This window comes from Trichosurus vulpecula, chromosome 1, assembly GCF_011100635.1.
Source record: "Trichosurus vulpecula isolate mTriVul1 chromosome 1, mTriVul1.pri, whole genome shotgun sequence".
Classification (NCBI taxonomy): Eukaryota; Metazoa; Chordata; class Mammalia; order Diprotodontia; family Phalangeridae; genus Trichosurus; species Trichosurus vulpecula.
The window spans coordinates 121,679,497-121,697,445 of NC_050573.1; the positions used below are offsets into that span (position 1 = coordinate 121,679,497).

General features: G+C 39.2%; 1 protein-coding gene across 1 annotated transcript in view; it reads left to right on the forward strand.

The window, feature by feature from the left end:
* Positions 1–17,949, forward strand: part of SAMD12 (sterile alpha motif domain containing 12) — a 530,415-nt gene that overhangs the window by 71,298 nt on the left and 441,168 nt on the right. The window contains exon 2 of the mRNA XM_036757739.1: positions 2,456–2,634. Within this exon, the coding sequence (XP_036613634.1) occupies positions 2,456–2,634 (179 nt within the window). The remainder of the gene's footprint in view (positions 1–2,455; positions 2,635–17,949) is intronic.

Consider the following 17,949-nt stretch of genomic DNA (forward strand, 5'->3'; position numbering starts at 1 on the left):
TTGATCATGGCTTTCAGGTAGTCCAATAATTTTTAAATTATCTCTCCTGGATCTATTTTCCAGGTCACTGGTTTTTCCAATGCGATTTTTGACATTGTCTTCCATTTTTTCATTCCTTTGGTTCTGTTTTATAATATCTTGATTTCTCATAAAGTCACCAGCTTCCACTTGCTCCAATCCAATTTTTAAAGTAGTATTTTCTTCAGTAGTCTTTTGGACCTCCTTTTCCATTTCACTAATTCTGCCTTTCAAGGCATTCTTCTCCTCATTGGCTTTTTGGAGCTCTTTTGCCATTTGAGTTAGTCTGTTTTTTAAGGTGTTGTTTTCTTCAGTGTATTTTTCAGTATTTTTTTGGGTCTCCTTTAGCAAGTCATTGACTTGTTTTTCACAGTTTTCTCGTATCCTTCTCATTTCTCTTCCCAATTTTTCCTGTACTTCTCTAACTTGCTTTTCCAAATCCTTTTCGAGCTCTTCCATGGCCTGGGACCAGTTCCTGTTTTTCTCGGAGGTTTCTGTTGTAGGCTCTTTGACTTTATTAATTTCTTCTGTCTGTATGTTTTGGTCTTCTTTGTCAGCAAAGAAAGAATGCAAAGTCTGAGACTGAATCTCGGTGCCTTTTCGCTGCCTGGCCATATTCCCAGCCAACTAACTTGACCTTTGAGTTTTTCAGTGGGGTATGACTGCTTGTAGACTACAGAGTTCTATGTTCCACGTTTGGGGGGAGGTGCCAGCTCTGCCACACCAGCACTGCTCCTTCCCCAAGAACCCCCAACCCGAACTGGGCTTAGATCTTCAGCAGGCTGTGCACCCCTGCTCTGATCCGCCACTTAATTCCTCCCTCCAGGTGGGCCTGGAGCTGGAAGCAGCAACATCCTTGGCTGCCCCACCTCCACTGCCCCCGGGGCTGTAAGCTGAACCACAAACTCCTTCCACTCCCGCAGCTTTTCTCACTAACCTTCTCAGCAGTCTTTGGTGTTTGTGGGTTGAGAAGTCTCGTAACTGCCGCAGCTCACTGATTCAGGGCGCTAGGGCATGCTCTGCCTGGTTGCTGATCTTGTTGGTCCACGCCGCTCAGGCTGGGCTCTGCTCCACTCCATTCCCAGCTCCCAGCTCCATGTGGGATAGACCTCACCCAGAGACCATCCAGGCTGTCCTGGGCTGGAGCCCTGCTTCCCTCTGCTGTTTCGTGGGTTCTGCCATTCTAGAATTGGTTCAGAGCCATTTTTTATAGGTTTTTGGAGGGACTCGGTACGGAGCTCACAGTAGTCCCTGCTTACCAGCCGCCATCTTGGCTCCGCCCCGACCAGTTTTGATGACATAGTAGTTATGTACAATAAACCTGGAAAGAGGTGGGGATCAGGTTGTGAAGGTCTTTAAATCTTGAAGAGTTTTAATTTGATCTTGAAGGTAAGAGGGATCCAGTGAAGTTCATTGGGTAGTCAGAGTGAGATCCTGGAGCATTCTCTCTGTTCTTGTGTTGACTTTGCTCCGGTCCCCAGAACATTAAATGGTCTTTCCACATCCCCAGTTCCATCCATTGACATCTCTTTTAGAGTCTCAATGCAGATGTTAACTCCTCCAAGAAGTTTCTCCTGGCCCTCCCCTTCTGCCACCCCCATGTGCCCCCTCTCCATCTCTTAGAACATTTGTCTTACATGTCTTTTTTTGCAGTTATCTCACTCTCATTTCCATCATAGTTGTGGACTTCTAGTCCATTGCCATTTTGCATTGTATTATAAATTTTGGAGAGTAGGATCTTCATATCCATATAGGAAACTTCAGAGCTGGAAGGGATCTCAAATGCCATCAAATCCAACCTCTCTTCATTTTATAGCTGAGGACATGGAGGCCCAAAGAGATTAGGTCACTTTCCCTTTCTCAAACAGGTAGGATTTAACCAAGGTCTTCTGACTCTAAAATCCATCATTCTTTCTACTTTGCTACATATGGCCACGCTCATCATTTATCCCAGATCTTTGGATACAGTAGATACTTAATATGGAGTTGTCTAATTGAATGGGTTACTCTGGAATGAAAAGCTGGATTTTTCCAGGCTAGTAAAAAAGTGAACCAAATTCCATACTACCAGAATAAGGGGGTGGGGAAAATGCTCCAACAATTACAGCTGTCCCTAAGAGTAATGGATTGTTTTGAAATGGGGCAGATTCCATCTCATTAGTCTGCAAGCAGAGTCTGGATGGCCACTTGTCAGGTTGGCTGTAGAAAGTATTCCTCCTCAGATTTAGGTGGCATGAGTGGCCAATGAAGTACTCTGAAATGCTTCTGAACTTCTGTGCTTCTTACGATTATACCAAGTACAGTTTCTGAGGCTCTTTCAGCTTCTCAGCTCCCAGCCTGGCACCTTCCTGGTGTTGCTTGATGAAATGCTCTTTGTCTCTAGAGACTCTCCTGATATGATTTGTTTACTGAGCTATATCTGTCATTTTCCCCTCAGCTATCCATTGCAGTCTGAATCCAAATGGTATTGATCACTCTGTCCATGCAGAAGGTATTAACCAGCAAATTGAAGGCGAAGGCATTGCATCTCAAGCCGTTAAGAACAAAACTACCCAGAAATCACCTGACCTGAAAGAAACACCCAAGCGACAACAGATTGAGGCAGAGGCATCTAAGGTAAGGAATAATCCAACTTATTGAGGCAATGCATCAACTGCAATTTTCCAAAAACTGTATGTCAGCCCTGCAAAAGGAAAGGACAATTGGAATATTGACTAGCTAGGATCTTGTTTGGGTTTTATTATGAAAGAAAATTCTCTTTATAGTTGGATTATTAGTCTACATCTGCAATATTTTTGCAAAAAATATTTTATTTACATTATCTCATTTGATCCTTATAACAGATCCTGTGAGGCAGGTAAATGCAAGTATCCCATTTTTAGGATGAAAAAACTGAGAGGTTTAGTGATTTGCTGAAGGACATACTGTTTATAAATGGCAGAACTGGGACCAGTATTCATTCTTTAAAGAAATTTTTTTATTACAAGACAGTAATATTTGTGCCTTTTATTTATCATTGCCATTCCCCAATTGATATATATATATATATATATATACATACATACAAATATATATACACACATACAAAGATATATATCTATATATAATCACTTCCCCACCCAATCGATCTTTTTCTTGTGATAAAAACCTCAGAAGCAAATGGAGTAACAACTAAATGATTGCTACTAACAGCATACCGCCACATTCTTCCCTTATAATCATCCACTTTTCTTTCAAGAGGAGGGAAATATATTTCATCATCTATTCTCCTGGACAGGATTGGTCACTGCAATTAATTTGAGTTTAGCTGATTTATAGAGGTTTTCTTTTGACAGTATTAAGGTCAGTGTGCATAATATTCTCCTGATTGTGCTCCTTCCTGATTGTGCTTCAGTTTGTCATTTAGTGTTCTTTCCATGAGACCTTTGATTCATTGATTAGTATAAAATGCTATACCTTGATATGACAGTAATAAGTAATAGTAATAAATACATAAGTAATATAGTATGATTGAGCAATAAGATATGAAAATGTTGACTACAGGTAGGGCTTGACTAGGAAATAAGAAGCAAGAAATTTAAACATTTGTGAAAATACAGGCAGTAATAAAAGTTGAAAATAAAACAATGAATGGTATAGCATTTGACTTGAATGTGACAATTGTATCATAATGGAGAATTAGATAAGTGGGCCATGGTTAATTCTGAGTTTGGATATAGACCCAGTGATACCTATTTGAAGGACGCTGTATATAGTGTGAGAGAAAAGGATGTTCCAGGTCAAGCAATTCTTGAACACAGGAAGCATCCCAGACAGGCTATCCCTCAGCATTAGTTTTGTCACTTATCAGCAGTAGGCATGACTCTGCAGAGACTCAGTTTGTCTATCTGAAATAATTGAAGCTGTTGGTAGAATGTAAGGTTACCCATCCTAACTTCTGGGTGCTCATATTCTCAAATAGACCTGTGATCTCATTGATTCAGTAATTCTCTTCAATAATGTATGTGATAACCTATCTGTCCTGACCATCCTTTGTGAATCTCACCTGTGTTCTCCTGGAAGTTCACCATAGGAGCCAACCAACATTCTGGGAACCTTTTTCCATTTCCACAGGGGTACCAGTGAACACTTTGTCCATCTATCTGTCATCTCTCACCCTTACCATGTGACTAGACCATCTTCTTATTCTGTCATACAGAATGATAACATCCTTTACTTCTGCTCTTCTTTGGCGTTCCATATTGGTTATACGTTACAGCCTGCTCACACCCACCATGGGCCTTTCTACTCCGCTCTGTGCAATACTTCTCTTTAGTACTTTGGAGCCAACGGTATTCTAGGTCTTCCTGCTATACAAAAAAACTCAGTAAAATCTGTATTAAAAAGATAGGCCTTTGTTGTTATAGAGAGGTTGAAATTAGTAAATATGCTTTTTCAGTTGCCCAAAAGCAATCCAACTCACTCTCCTCTTTTTCAACTCTGGGTCCATCTATATTATCTGCCCCAGAAAAATGTACCATTGGAAAAGCTCTATGAGGTGTTAGTGATGATAAATTGCTACAGTCTAGCCTTGATTATTTTCATGTGGGTTATCACAAGGGATTATCGTCTGCAGAATGTTTTTTGCCTCTCTGAATGGATTCTTCAAATGAAATATTTAGCACAATGCTCAGCACATAGGCAACATAAATGCTTATTCTTCTCTCTGTCCCTTCTTGGTCACTCTTTCCCATTGTCAGTTGGTGTCATTTGGCTAGTTGTCCAAATAAGCTAATGTTTAATATTTGTATAAAAAGAGAACAAAAATCGGAAGTTATTTGCAGCCAAATTAATTCATTGAATTGAGAACAGTTTTCCAAACCTAACAGAAATTATTTTTGTATCATTAATTGTTTTGAATGATTAGCACTAGTATTTCCATGCATCAGCTTGGATAATTAGAATGGACTTTATTAAATATTTAGTTTCTTGTTCATGAGAAATGTAATTGGCTAGCTGATAGAAGTAGATAGTCATACATGACACCTTTGATGCAAGGAAATGAGCCATATAAGATATCAGCTAGTGGTCCTTCAAGTTCTATTTTTTAAGCAGAGTAGAACATAAAAGCTTTGCCTCTCTCCTCCTCTCAAAATTTCTGTGGCATGAAGAATTAATAAACTTTTAATTTAATAGGCCCTAAAAAAATCTTCATTTTCTCAAGAGCCTTCTGCAGCAAGGAAGATAGATGGAGTTGTGTCCAAGTGGCATCCTTAAGATGAGCAGCTAAAACAGATTAAAAATTGTAATGAATGAATAAATTAGCCATTGATTGGTTCTTTATTTTTATAATCCCATTCCAAAATTAAATATATTCCTATTATTAGTAGTAGTATTAATAGCTAGCATTTTGATTGAGGTTTGATGGTGGGGTTATTTATAAATTATTGAATGCTTTTTATGTGGTTGCCATGTTAAATTTTTCCCAAGTTTAATATTTAGGCAATGCTTTTGTTTTTCTAGGTACTTTCACATTCATTTTGTTTAAACTGAAGTTCACTTAGATTTAGTAGAATTTTATTCGGAAGCAAAAATGTTGGTACAAAACTTCTTTATGATGTCCATAAACTAGGAAAAATCCTCTCAGAAAAATATTCCATGATGCCCTCTAGGATAGAGGAAGTCATTTTTAATACTGCCTGAAATTGCAGGGTAGTTTTCAGTGGAAGACCTAACTCGAACTCACAGCAGATAGCATGATCTTCCCCATTCTGTTGAATTTGTGTATGGTTACTGTAGTCAAGGATGCCCAGGTTAATATAAGGAACGTCATATTTTGGATGCTGGAAAGTGTAGGTGTGCCAGTTAACACATTGTATGAGCAGATCCTATGCCAAGGTCAATATGAACTCATTTTGTTCATGTACTTGGAACATCTTAAATCTTTTTTCTTCTGTTGTATGTATATATCACCATTAGGGTGGTTTGTGACCTTAATAAATAACTAAACAACTAAGCCCCAAGTGATAAAAGTTGAGCTGACTTGAATGGCTGTAAACTTGCCTAGAGATCATTTAAATAAATTTTCTGACCATCAATTTGTATGTTTTAAAATTGCTTCATGCTTTCTGGGCTGGAAGGTAATTTTAGTTGCTTTAACCTCATGTCAGTGCTCAAAGGAATAGAGTCCAATCCTAATAAAATTTAAGAAGCATCATGGTATAATGGAAAATGCACTGAATTTGGTGTTAGAAAACATTTTCCAATGACAGCCCTGCTGTTTGCTCCCTGTGCCTTGGGCAAGTCACTAAGTTCTTCTGGACCTCATTTTCTTCAAGTATAATTTTCCTAAACCCATAATAAATGTAAGCATTCTACATCTTTGAAAACACAAGATGACCCAGGCCATATAGTGGATAGAGGGTTGGACAAATCTGGAGGTCCTGAATTTGGATCTAAGAGTGTGTCTCTAGCTGTGTAACTCAGGACAAATAGCTTAACTAACCTCAGTTTCCCAATAAATGGGGATAATACTAGCACCTAGCTTGCAGGGTTGTTGTGAAAATCAAATAACGTAGTGCTTTGCAAATTTTAAAGTGTCATTCACTTTTTAGTTATTAGTATTATTGTTATAATTTTTCATTTGTGAAACTATTGATAAGGTAGTTATAACCTCCCTTTCCTTAGTTCCCTCATCTGTAAATTGAGGAGGTTGCAATGGAGGAAGGAAAATCATGAAAGTCTTCATAGGACTTGATTTAAGCTTTGGACAGGTAAGACTCGTAAGGGAAGAAGTGAGGATAAGAGGCATCCCAGCTTGGGACCAGCAGGGAACAGTATATGCAAAGGCAAGGAGGTGAGACTTTTCAAGGTAGTTATGGGCAATGGTGAGGAAACCCATATGGATGTCAGGAGATACTCACAGATAAGGATGTGGAGTACCTTGAGTGTCGGGTTTAAGAACTGTGCCAACTCTTTTCAGTCTTTTTGGGCATGTGGTTGGTTGTACAACTTGCATTTCTTGATGGTGTTTAAGTGCATAACTATCTAGTCCTAAAAGCGGGTTTGCCGAAGTCTTGTGATTGAGACTTGAGTTGGGAAATAGAAAACTGTTGAGTTCCACTGTGGAGCTGTAAATTGATTATTCATTTATATGAACACAGCAGATCTCCTCAGCATATTTCCCAACATGCAAAAGTGACAGTTAATAATATTCACCGTCTCCATTGTATTTTTGTGATTATCAAAACCCATGAATGTTATAGAGAAGGAAGTGACAGTGGAGGTAAAGTCAATGGGTTATGTGTGTCCCTATTTGCCCAAATAGTGCAAATAGTAACATATATGGATAGTATGAAGGATCTCATTATTTAGTGAAAAAGAAATCTAGATCCTGAGCCAGTATTGTTAAGCTGAGAACTAGGTAACTCTGTAGGCAAAGGAGGTCATTAAAATTTTGTAGGTATGTTTTTATTTTCTAAAATAAAAGCAGTAAGTTCCTGTTTTATCCATTTAGGGGAAAATGTGGTGATGCTAATAACTTTTAAAACAGCAGATAATTAAGCAATTCTAGTTTGAGTTGCATTTTCTGACTCTTTGGGAACATTCTTAATTAGAATTACTTAAGCATTCTTAATTAGCCTCATCCTGAATTTAAATTATATGGATATGATTGCAGGGATTGGGGGATAAGCCAACCTGGGATAAAAATTTTGTCAGAGATAATCCACATAGGGATAATTGAGAGTTGACTGCAGGGAAGCTGGTCTGTGCCTACTTTTCTTTCCTCAGGTATCATTCCTTGGTATTATAAATAGCTGGAGCCTTAGGGATGTATTCGTAGACAAAAGTTTAACTAACACATTCTGGGACTATGTTTAATCATTGGCTGCCCACTTAAGCCACTGGACCAACTCAGCCAGGCCCAACTAATGATTCCTGTAGATGGTCTACAGCAATGGAATTTCCCATGCAGATAGGCCATCTTCTCATGGCACCAGATCAGTTAGTATGAATCAGAAAGAAGAGATATAAACTCATACAGAAGGTAGACAAGAACAGGGTTTTAGGTTCTATAAGGCTAGCACCTTATGTCATCTTTCTTTTTTAAAAATAATTTTTATTGAAGCATTTTGTTTTTACATACTTAAATCTCATGCTTTTCCTTTTCCACAGAGCCATCTCTTATAATAAATAATTTTTAAAAAGAAGATAGAAAAATGTAATTAGGAAAACCCATTAATATGTGGAGGGAAAACAAAAGAACCTCTGAGAGAGGGAGAGAGAGAAAGAGAGAGAGAGAGAGAGAGAGAGAGAGAGAGAGAGAGAGAGAGAGATTGATTTATTAAGTATTAGCTGTGTGCTGGGGGTCACCAGATCACCATAAGAGGTATGTTGCCCCTTTTGGCTATGACAGGCTAGGCTGGTGGTCTTCAACTGGAAAAGCCCCATCTCTCCCTCTTTCTTCCATAGTAGGCTTCTGCTTTTTTGTTTGTTTGTTTGTTTTTGGAGGAGGGAAGGAAAGGCAATTGGGGTTAAGTGACTTGCCCAAGGTCACACAGCTGGTAAGTGTGTCAAGTGTCTGAGGCCGGATTTGAACTCAGGTCCTCCTGACTTTAGGGCCCATGCTCTACTCACTGTGCCACCTAGCTGCACCCAGGCTTCTGTTTTAACTGTGCTTGTTCCAGCGTCTATGACTGGCCTTTGCTACCTCACCATCTCGGGTAGACAAGTATGGCTTCCACTGAATAACTACAGTCCTTTTATTTTCTTGTGTTATTCTTGCTTCCAGGGTAGGCATTGCTTCCATTACCTGCTGGGGATCCTGTTTAGTCTCTGACATTTATCTTGTATCTATGGCTGGCAGTTTATAATAGTGAATAGGAGATATTAGCCCAGTTACTCTCCATATAACCTGGGGTAAAGCATTTAATATTTCTGAGTTGCTTGAAAGATGGAGATGCTCATAGTTGCCTGGCTTTATTCATGGGGCTGTCTTGAGAACCAGATATAATAATACATGCAAAAATGCTTTTGAAACTGCACCAAGTGTATTCTTATCAGAATATGACAAGCACTCAATACAGGTTTTTTAAATTAAATTAATCCAGAATTAAGATGAAATAAATGTAAATTCAAAGCCAAAGGAATAGGAGCTTGGGTGAAAAGTTGAGGAAATGCAACTTGACCTTGATTGAATCAGAGTGCTCCACTAACTTCAAGAAGATTCTAAGGAAATTTGAGGTTAGTATGATCTAATTCTTGGCCATGTGTAACCCTTAGCTTTGGGAGTGAGCATGTTCCCTAACCAATTCTGTCCACCCAATATAATATCACCAAAGAGATGAAAGAAAATAATGTATGAAAACTGTAATGAGCACACACTTTGTTAGAACTATCAGGGGAATAAGAACAGAATGCTGGCAAAGAGAGGCATGTTAGAATGACTTCATGCTGTGTGCATTCCAGGGCCCCAGTGTTTGAACATTGAGCACTGTGACAGATTTAGTAAGACAATACAATAAACACAATTTCTTTTTTTTTAAAGAGATGCATTTATGAACTGCCATGTTAGGCTATGAACAGTGTCATAAATAGAGAGGGATAGCTTTGCTTCCAAAGCCTCCAGTGATTCTTCTGCCTCTAAAATTCATCTAATCTATATTCTCTGTGTTACAGGTGAGGAAATCAAGACCCAGAGAGATTGTATCCTGCCACGAGCAAAATATCTAGTTAGTATCACAGCTTAGAAAAAACCCCGACATTGCACCCTAGGTGGTGCAGTGGATAGAGCACTGGGTCTGCAGTCAGAAAGACATGAGTTCCAATGTGACCTCAGACAAGTGTCTAAGTCACTTTATCTCTGTTTACCCCAGTTTCCTCATCTATAAAAAGGGAATAATAACAGCATTTATCTCCTAAGGTTGTTGTGAGAATCAAATGAGATAATAGTTGTGCAGTGCTTAGCACAGTGCCTGGCACCACTATAAATACTATACAAATGTTAGCTATTCCTCTCCTTATTATTTTTTCCAGCATACCATGCTAGGGAGTTTTCGTTACTTGGGATTGTTTTTTGTTTTTTTTTTTTCTGATGGCTCTTTTTCACAGGCTTTCCCTGATGCCCGGGAGGCATTCCATATTTGCCACTACCTTTTAGAATTTATACTTTCTTTCAAATTTCAATTCAGTCGCCAGCTCCTGCATTCCCCAAGATGTTAGGACTTCCCATTGTGCCCAAATTTGCTTCCTGTTTATTTTGTATGTATTTATCTATGCATATGTTGTCTTCCCTATAGATAGTAAGCTCCTGGAGGGCAGGGACAGTTTCATTTTTTTTGGTCTTTGTATCCCTAGTGTCTATCACATAGTAGGTGCTAAACCAATGCATGTTAATAGATTGATAGAGTTGTGCGAAAATACAGTTTCTGCCTTTTTGAAACTGCAAAATGAAAATAGGAAATGACCTGTCAGATGAGGAGATATAGCCAATATTATTTATAGGAAAGCAGGTGTCCAGAAACTTCAGATCATTAAAAAGCAGTCAAAAAGACCAGTTAGCTAATTATTTTCTCTTTCATCTTACCCTTAAATACCTGAATGAGAACAGCTTTTACATTTATGAAGGTTTTGTAGCTTAAAGGAAAAGTAAGAGTTCTAACCCCCTGTCTTACCCAGAAAGATTCATAGATGTTATAACATTACTGACCTGTAGAGTCAAATTTGTCTTATTGATACAATTACATTAGATCGTGTACTGTAGTTTAGGGGTTAGTGGGAAGAGCACTGGGCTTTGGATTCCAAGTGCTTTCTCTGCTAGCTCCCTGGGCCTTGATTTCCCCTTCTGCAAAATCAGGGGGTTGGACTAATCTGATCTCTAAGGTTCCTCCTAGCCTGAACAGCCTCTGATTCTGTGTACTCCGAGACCTATGCACATGGTAATCATTTTTGTTGTTCATTCACTTCCCACTTTAGACCCCGTCTTGGGGTTTGCCATTTCCTTCTCCAGATCATTTTACAGATGAGGAAACTGAGGCAAACAAGGTTAAGTGACTTGCCCAGGGTCACACAGGTAGTAAGTGTCTGAGGCCAGATTTGAACTCAAGGAAAGGAGTCCTCCTGATTTCAGGCCTAGTGTTCAGTCCACTGCACCACCTACCTGCTAGTAATTTAACAGAATACAGATGATATGACTGCACTCCTGACTTTCCTCAGGGACTTCCTCTACAATATCCCCTCAATCCTTGATTCCTTGCCTCTCCCCTGGCCTACCCAGCTTCCTTTTATATGTTGCCTTCCCTCATTAGAAAGTAATCTACTTGAGAGCAGGGGCTGTCTTTTTTTGTGCTTATGTTTGTATTGCCAGCGCATCACATAGTACCTAGCACATGATAAGCATTTAATAAATGCACGTTGCTACCTTTCTATTATTTAAGACAAGGTTTGGGATCTGGGATCCAAGATCTGGGATCTGTGGGTCCTCATTGAGGTCCATGAAGTTGGATGACAAAAATATTTTGATAACTGTAATTCAGTGTAATTGAAATATTTGATGCATTTAAAAACCATTGTTCTGAGAAGAGGTCCATAGGCTTTATCACATTGACAAATGCAGCCTTGACACACAAAAACGGTTAACAGTCCTCCTGTAGAAGAAATACTACTAGATTTGGTGTCTGAAGAACTAGGTTTGAATATTGGTTTTCCAATTTATGACCCACAAGATCTCGGGCAAGTCACTTTAACCCTGCGGGCTTCAGTTTCCTCATTTACAAAATGGGAAGGGGTGTGTATGTGTGTGTGTGTGTGTGTGTGTGTGTGTGTACATGTATGTATGCATGGCTGGATTGAATGATCCATGGGCTCCATTTCATATTTGAATTCTATTGGCCTATCGCCTTCACTTAACCTTATATTCAACTCAAGTAAGTGGTATTCTCAGGGTTAAGGGAAAAAAAAAGAAAAGTAGCCCTATTAGCACTGTTCCATAACCAGGCTAGGGATCTTTAACTCAAAGCAATTTAATAAATTGATGTGTTGCTTAAATGTGATCCCAACGTACCAAAAATTGTCACTTTTTTCCCTAGGGTTGACAATTTGGGGATGATATTCAAAGACTGATTTCCACAGTTTTTATAGCTTCCCTCCCCTTTTTACATTTATATGTAATCTAGCAGTTTAATTATTAAGTGTGTAAGTGTTACAAACTGAAGTCAATTTTAGTAGTGATCTCTGGCTTCAGTTCAACTCAGCAAATGTGAATCAGGTGCCTTATGGGCACAGAGTGCTAAGGTAGATATTGAGAGCTACAGAGTTTAGATAAGGCATGATCCTTGCCCTCCTAGACCATAATGATAACAATAGCTGACATTTATATACTGTTCGAAGGTTTGCAAAGTGCTTTTGATATATTATCTCATGCAGCCTAGTGGGAGGATATTACCCATTTGTAACTAAAATACATTTTTTCTTGGACCTGAGCTGATTTCAGTGGTATGAGGAACCTCTCTTTTCCATGCAGATTCACAGTGGCTTTGAAACTCATTGAGAAAGTCGATTGGGAGCACTGAGAAACATTATGACTTACCCAAGGTCAGACAGCAAGTGTATATCAGAAGCAAGCTCTTTATATAGTCTGCCATGTGTTTCATTCTGCCATACCAAATAGGAGGTGTATGAGAGAGGTGTAAAACTGATCTCCAAGTTCAATGGCACTAGGGTGAGTTTACTGATGATCATCGAATGTTTTATAGAAGAAGCAACATTTGCCTGGGCCTTCAAGCAAATTGGAGGAAACAGAACATTTTGAGCATAAAGAACTGCCTCAGTTAAGCAAAAAAAAAGCCAACAACAACAGCCAAAAAAAAAAACCAAACAACCCCCCCCCCTCCCCCTGCTTATTAAGTGCTTACTATGTGCCCAACATTGTGCTTGCTTAGGTACAGGGGATACAGAAACAAAAATGAAAGGATCCTGGAACTTTTGTTCTAATGGGGGGTCATGGACAAATAAAAATATATATGATACAAAGTAGATAGAGGATCATTTTAGAGTGTAGGGCACAGACAGGGTGACCAAGAGAGCAGATGTGATTGGCAAGGGCAGGAGTTCTTAGTGAGAAAAGAGCCAAGGACCAAGCCTTGATGATCATTCATGTAAGACAAAAGGAGCCTTTGGCAGAGAAGCACTGGTTAGGGAGGTCGGGGATGAACCAGGAGACTGATATCTCAGAAACTAAGGGAAAAAAAGAAAATCTGAAAGAGTGGGGACAGTCAGTAGTGTCAAAGGTTTCAAAGAAGTCAAGGGAGATAGCGGTAAAAAGATCATTGGATTTGTTCATTAGGTTATTGGACTTGAAAGGTCATTTTGAGAGCACAGTTTCAAAATTGTGGGAATGAAGTCAGACTGCTAGAGTGTTGTGGAGAAAATAAATTGTGAATAAGTAAGAGCAATGGACATAGACTACTTTTTTGAGCATTTTGACAATGAAGAAGAAGAAATAGATGAGGTTGGCAGCTGGACATGATTGAAGGGGTTTTTGTTTGTGTTGCTATTGTTTAGGTTTGGAGAGAGACTTGAATAAATCTCTCTATCCTGTGCCACCTGGCAGGAGTAAAGTATGTGGAAGGAATGAGTGGACAGCAGCATCTAAAACTGTAGCCTGGTATTGGAAGATGAAAATTGAGAAAAGGCCATCAGATTTAACAATTAAGGAATTCTCTGTAACCTTGGATACAACAGTTTCAGCAGAGTGGTAGGGTTGTAAGCCAGAATGCCAGGGGTTGAGAAGTGTGTGGGTGGGTAGGCAGTAAAGGCAAAGAGTATAGCTAAATCTTTCCAGGAGTTTGATTGTAAAAAGAAGGGCAAATCAAAAGAGAAAAGAAGAAATTATAGGGTCAAGAAGAGGCTTTTTAAAAGCCATAGACCTGATTATGTTTGTTGACCAGAAGAAGCAGTCCGAAAGGAGAGAGGGAAAAGCCAGGGGAGCTGGGGGAGAAGAGAAGTAATGGGGGCAAACTCTTAGAGGAGACAATGGTAGCTGGTATCAAGGGTAGAGGTAGAGGAGTTTGACCTTGACTAGGAGAAGACATTTATCTTCCTCATATTTCATAGTAGAGTAGGAAAGGATGGGTGAGGATATAGGAGGGATTTTGAGGATTGGGATTTGAAAGATAAAGGAGATCACCTTGGATAGTCTATATTTTCTTAGTAAATTAGGAGGTAAGGCTATTGTCTGAGAGAGAGATGGTGGGGTCACATTGGGAGCTTGAGAAAAACAAGTTGGAGACTTCCTCTGAAGGGAGTATTATAGAGAATCAAGACAGATAAAAAATATTTCTTTGTGGTAGTTAAAACTGAACCGAGTTTATAAACTCAATGCTTTGTGATCTCAAAATGTAATACCTGACCTACAACCAAAGTTCATATATAGATTTATTGTATTATCCTTGGGCTTGAGGCTTTCCTAAAAGGGAAAATACTTAAGGTCTCCAGAAAATCAACCCCACCTCCCTCTGGTGAGCTGCACCTTCTACAAAATTATGTTAGTTATATTCTAGTTCTAGTATCAACTTCTTTGCCCTCTACATCCTCCAAAGGGGAAAGAACTTTGATCTCTCTCTCTCTCTCTCTCTCTCTCTCTCTCTCTCTCTCTTTATCCATGTATCTACCTATGTCTATCTATCTGTCTATCTGTCTGTCTATATATGGAGAGAGACAGACAGACAGAGAGATGACCCCTCCCCACCTCCAACATAGTTTGCATTATTCAACAGTATCAGTGAAGGACAAGGTCCAGGTTTGCTGTCCAATATCATAGTTCTTTTCCTCACTACTGCCTCATTCTGTTACTTGCCTGGTTTAGTGATTCCTCTGTTGTTCTTCCACTGGAATTGCTTTACTGATGTCTCTGGGACCAGTGGTTTCCTGCGGACTAAAGTGGGCAAGGAGGAGCTGCTGTACAGATGTCCAGAATTTCACACAAAGGACTTTAATCTGCTCTCTTTATCCTGTTTCTCTCCAGCATTTTTTCAGCTCCCTCTGTGGCTGTTCTCCATTTTAAAGGTCAAGTCCAAGGTGTTGCTCAGGTAGATCGTTTCTTTCAGTGTAAGGACACAAAAAGAGAATGGAAAGAAGAGATTTAGGATAAAGGGAAATTTAATTTTAAAATGTGTGGGCAGGAGTACAGAGGTCAAAATGGAGAGGCCCATGGCGGGGTCACAACACATAAGAATCTTTGAAGAAAAACTAGAGTAATGGATATCATCAGAGAAATGTGTGATCAAAAAACAGGATGGGTTTAGCTAATCATGTAGTAAGAGTAAGGAACAATTTATGGGAAATCCATGCGCTGTTTTGTAATCCTTGAAATATCAAGAGAAAGTAAGGAGGGAACATCCATGTTGCTGAGAATACAGATTCATTTGACTATTTGAGTGAGAGGGGGCTAGTGCATTGGCAGCAAGAAATGGGCCACTGCTATTAAGTAGAAATGGTTTTTTGGACAGACCTCCTTTGAAAATCCAATGGTAAAAATCATCATTTCTTGCTTCTTATGTGTTGTACCATATGTTCCCCAAAGGCAGGAGCCTTATCTATTCAACTGACTGTGCAGAAGGTGAGACTGAATACTGTGCAAAGATGGGTGCATAACGAATGCTTTTGGAGGGTAATGTGATTCTCTTGCTTGTTAGCAGATGGAAACACTAGTTCAGCTCTGAAATACTCTAGCAAAATTAAGCTGGTGTTTGAAGGCTTTTAAGCTCTTCCCTCCAAGCTCCCACTGCAGTACAGACAGTATAAAAAAATACCGTTGTGCTTATCTCCCTCCTGCCTTGTTTTGTATTTGTAATTGGCAGCAATTAGCTGCTCAGGCTACCATCTCATTTTGATGATGTTCTTTCCCTTTCACATAGTTCACCTTCTTCCCTACTAAATGGCATTGAGTGCTTGTATCTGTAACTGGTCTAAATTGTAGGGCTTTCAAAGTTTGGGAGTGACTTTGTTTTCCAGTGTCAGTGGATTTGTGTTTTTGGGATCCACTTGAATAATTATTCTGTTTTAGAGAAGCTGACCTATTTTTTTCTCTATAGAATGCAAATTACAGAGCATGTATTCTATCATTTTGCACATCAGCCTTCTGAAAATGGAGCATTTCTCCTTGGACTAATCTCTGTCTCTTCACATAGCTCATATAGATCAGCAACAGCTAGTGGTTTGGCACGGTAGAGGTGTTTATAGCCCTGCTGATTGGTGTAGTTTTGAGTCATATCCTCGTGTGAGGACAGGGAGAGGAACCCAAGACTAGAAGGTTACAACTGTTTATTGGCAAATAGACTTGCATGCAATGAAGACAAACCATGGGGGAGGGAGAGGGAGGAAGAAGTATTACATTTTATTGCTGGAAGAGACTTTAGGGAACAATGTAGTATATAGTGGAAAGATCACTGGCTTTGGAGTCAGAAGACTTGGGTTCTAATAAATGGCCCAGCTAAAATGCTACTTTTGTTTATTGGAGGAGAATTATACTACTGCATTGTTGGAGGAGCTGGGAAATGGTCTAATTGTCTTTGAAAACAATTTGAAATCATTTAAGAGATCCTGCTGCTGGGCTTATGCCCCAAAGAGGTGAAACATGGAAAGAAAGAAGTCCCAAATATACTCATGGAAGCACTTTTTGTGGTAGCAGAGTTGGAAACAGAGTGGAGAATGGATGAACAAATTATGGTTTATAAAGATAATGGAACACTATTGAACCACAAGAAACAATGATTATTAAGACTTCAGTGATACATGGAATTACTTGTTGGAAATAATACAGAATGAAGTAAGCAGAACAAAGAAAACAATGTAATACAATGGCCACAATAATGTGAATCGAAAGAATTACTGTATAGTTATAATGACCAGCCTTGGTCCCAGAGAGGAGCTGTACGACTATATCACCCCCCCCCCCCTTTGAGAGATGGAGCTGGGGCTGGGGCTGGGGCTATGGGTATGGGATGTGGCATACGCTGTCAGGTTCTATCAGTGTTTCAGTTGGTTTTGTTTATCCTTCTTTGTTACAAAAAAAGGCTCATTGATTGAGGAAAGGAAAATAATACATCCAGAAATAACTGTGATGTGACTATAAGAAGCATAAAAAAGAAAAAATCTTGCTACTTGTATAACCTTAGGCAAGTTATTTAACCCCTCTAGACTAGAAAGGCATCTGCCAGCTCTGACCTTCTATGATTCTGGAATTTTCAGCTTCTCCAGCACAAAAACCTTCTTTAGAACCCTATTGCCTGGATAAGATAAAAGTCCAATTCCTGAAGCTTGGCCTTCCAGTTCCCCTCCAATACGACCCTGATCTATTCTCTACTTCTCTTACTTAATTGGTAAATGATAAGATGCAGTCCATTATTGATTATCACTTGTAAAGGCCTGCTTGTTCACAACTAATTTGCTCCTTGATGATGCCCTTGATTTGTGCCTGGATGATTCTCATAAGGATTGTTTTATAGATAGGAGAGTAGACAAATAGGTTGGTAGTTGCTGATGTTTTCTTGAGTCACAGAAAGACTGAAGACTGTTTTTTTCCTCTTTGTTTCATGGGTTTCTGTGGCCAAAAAAAGAAAGAATGAAAAAGAATCACTGTGTGACCAGCCACTTGGTAAAGTGCCTCTAAGTAGTTAGCTACGTAGGTTGTCAGGAAAACAGATTTGGTCTAACATTAGAGCTTATTCTTGAATCTTTTCCGGTGTTACAGAAGCTGCCAGAGTATAGGCTATACTGGCATAATCTTCAAGAATCTAGGGTTAGCTCTATGTTTAGATGAGCATTTGGAGGTTCTTTATTTGGACATTTGGAGGTTTTTCTTTATGAATTTGTCATTTTACAATATCTACTCATCATTCCTAGTTTTGCCTTCTGGGGCCAAACAGAACATTGCCAGTCCCTTTTCTATACCTA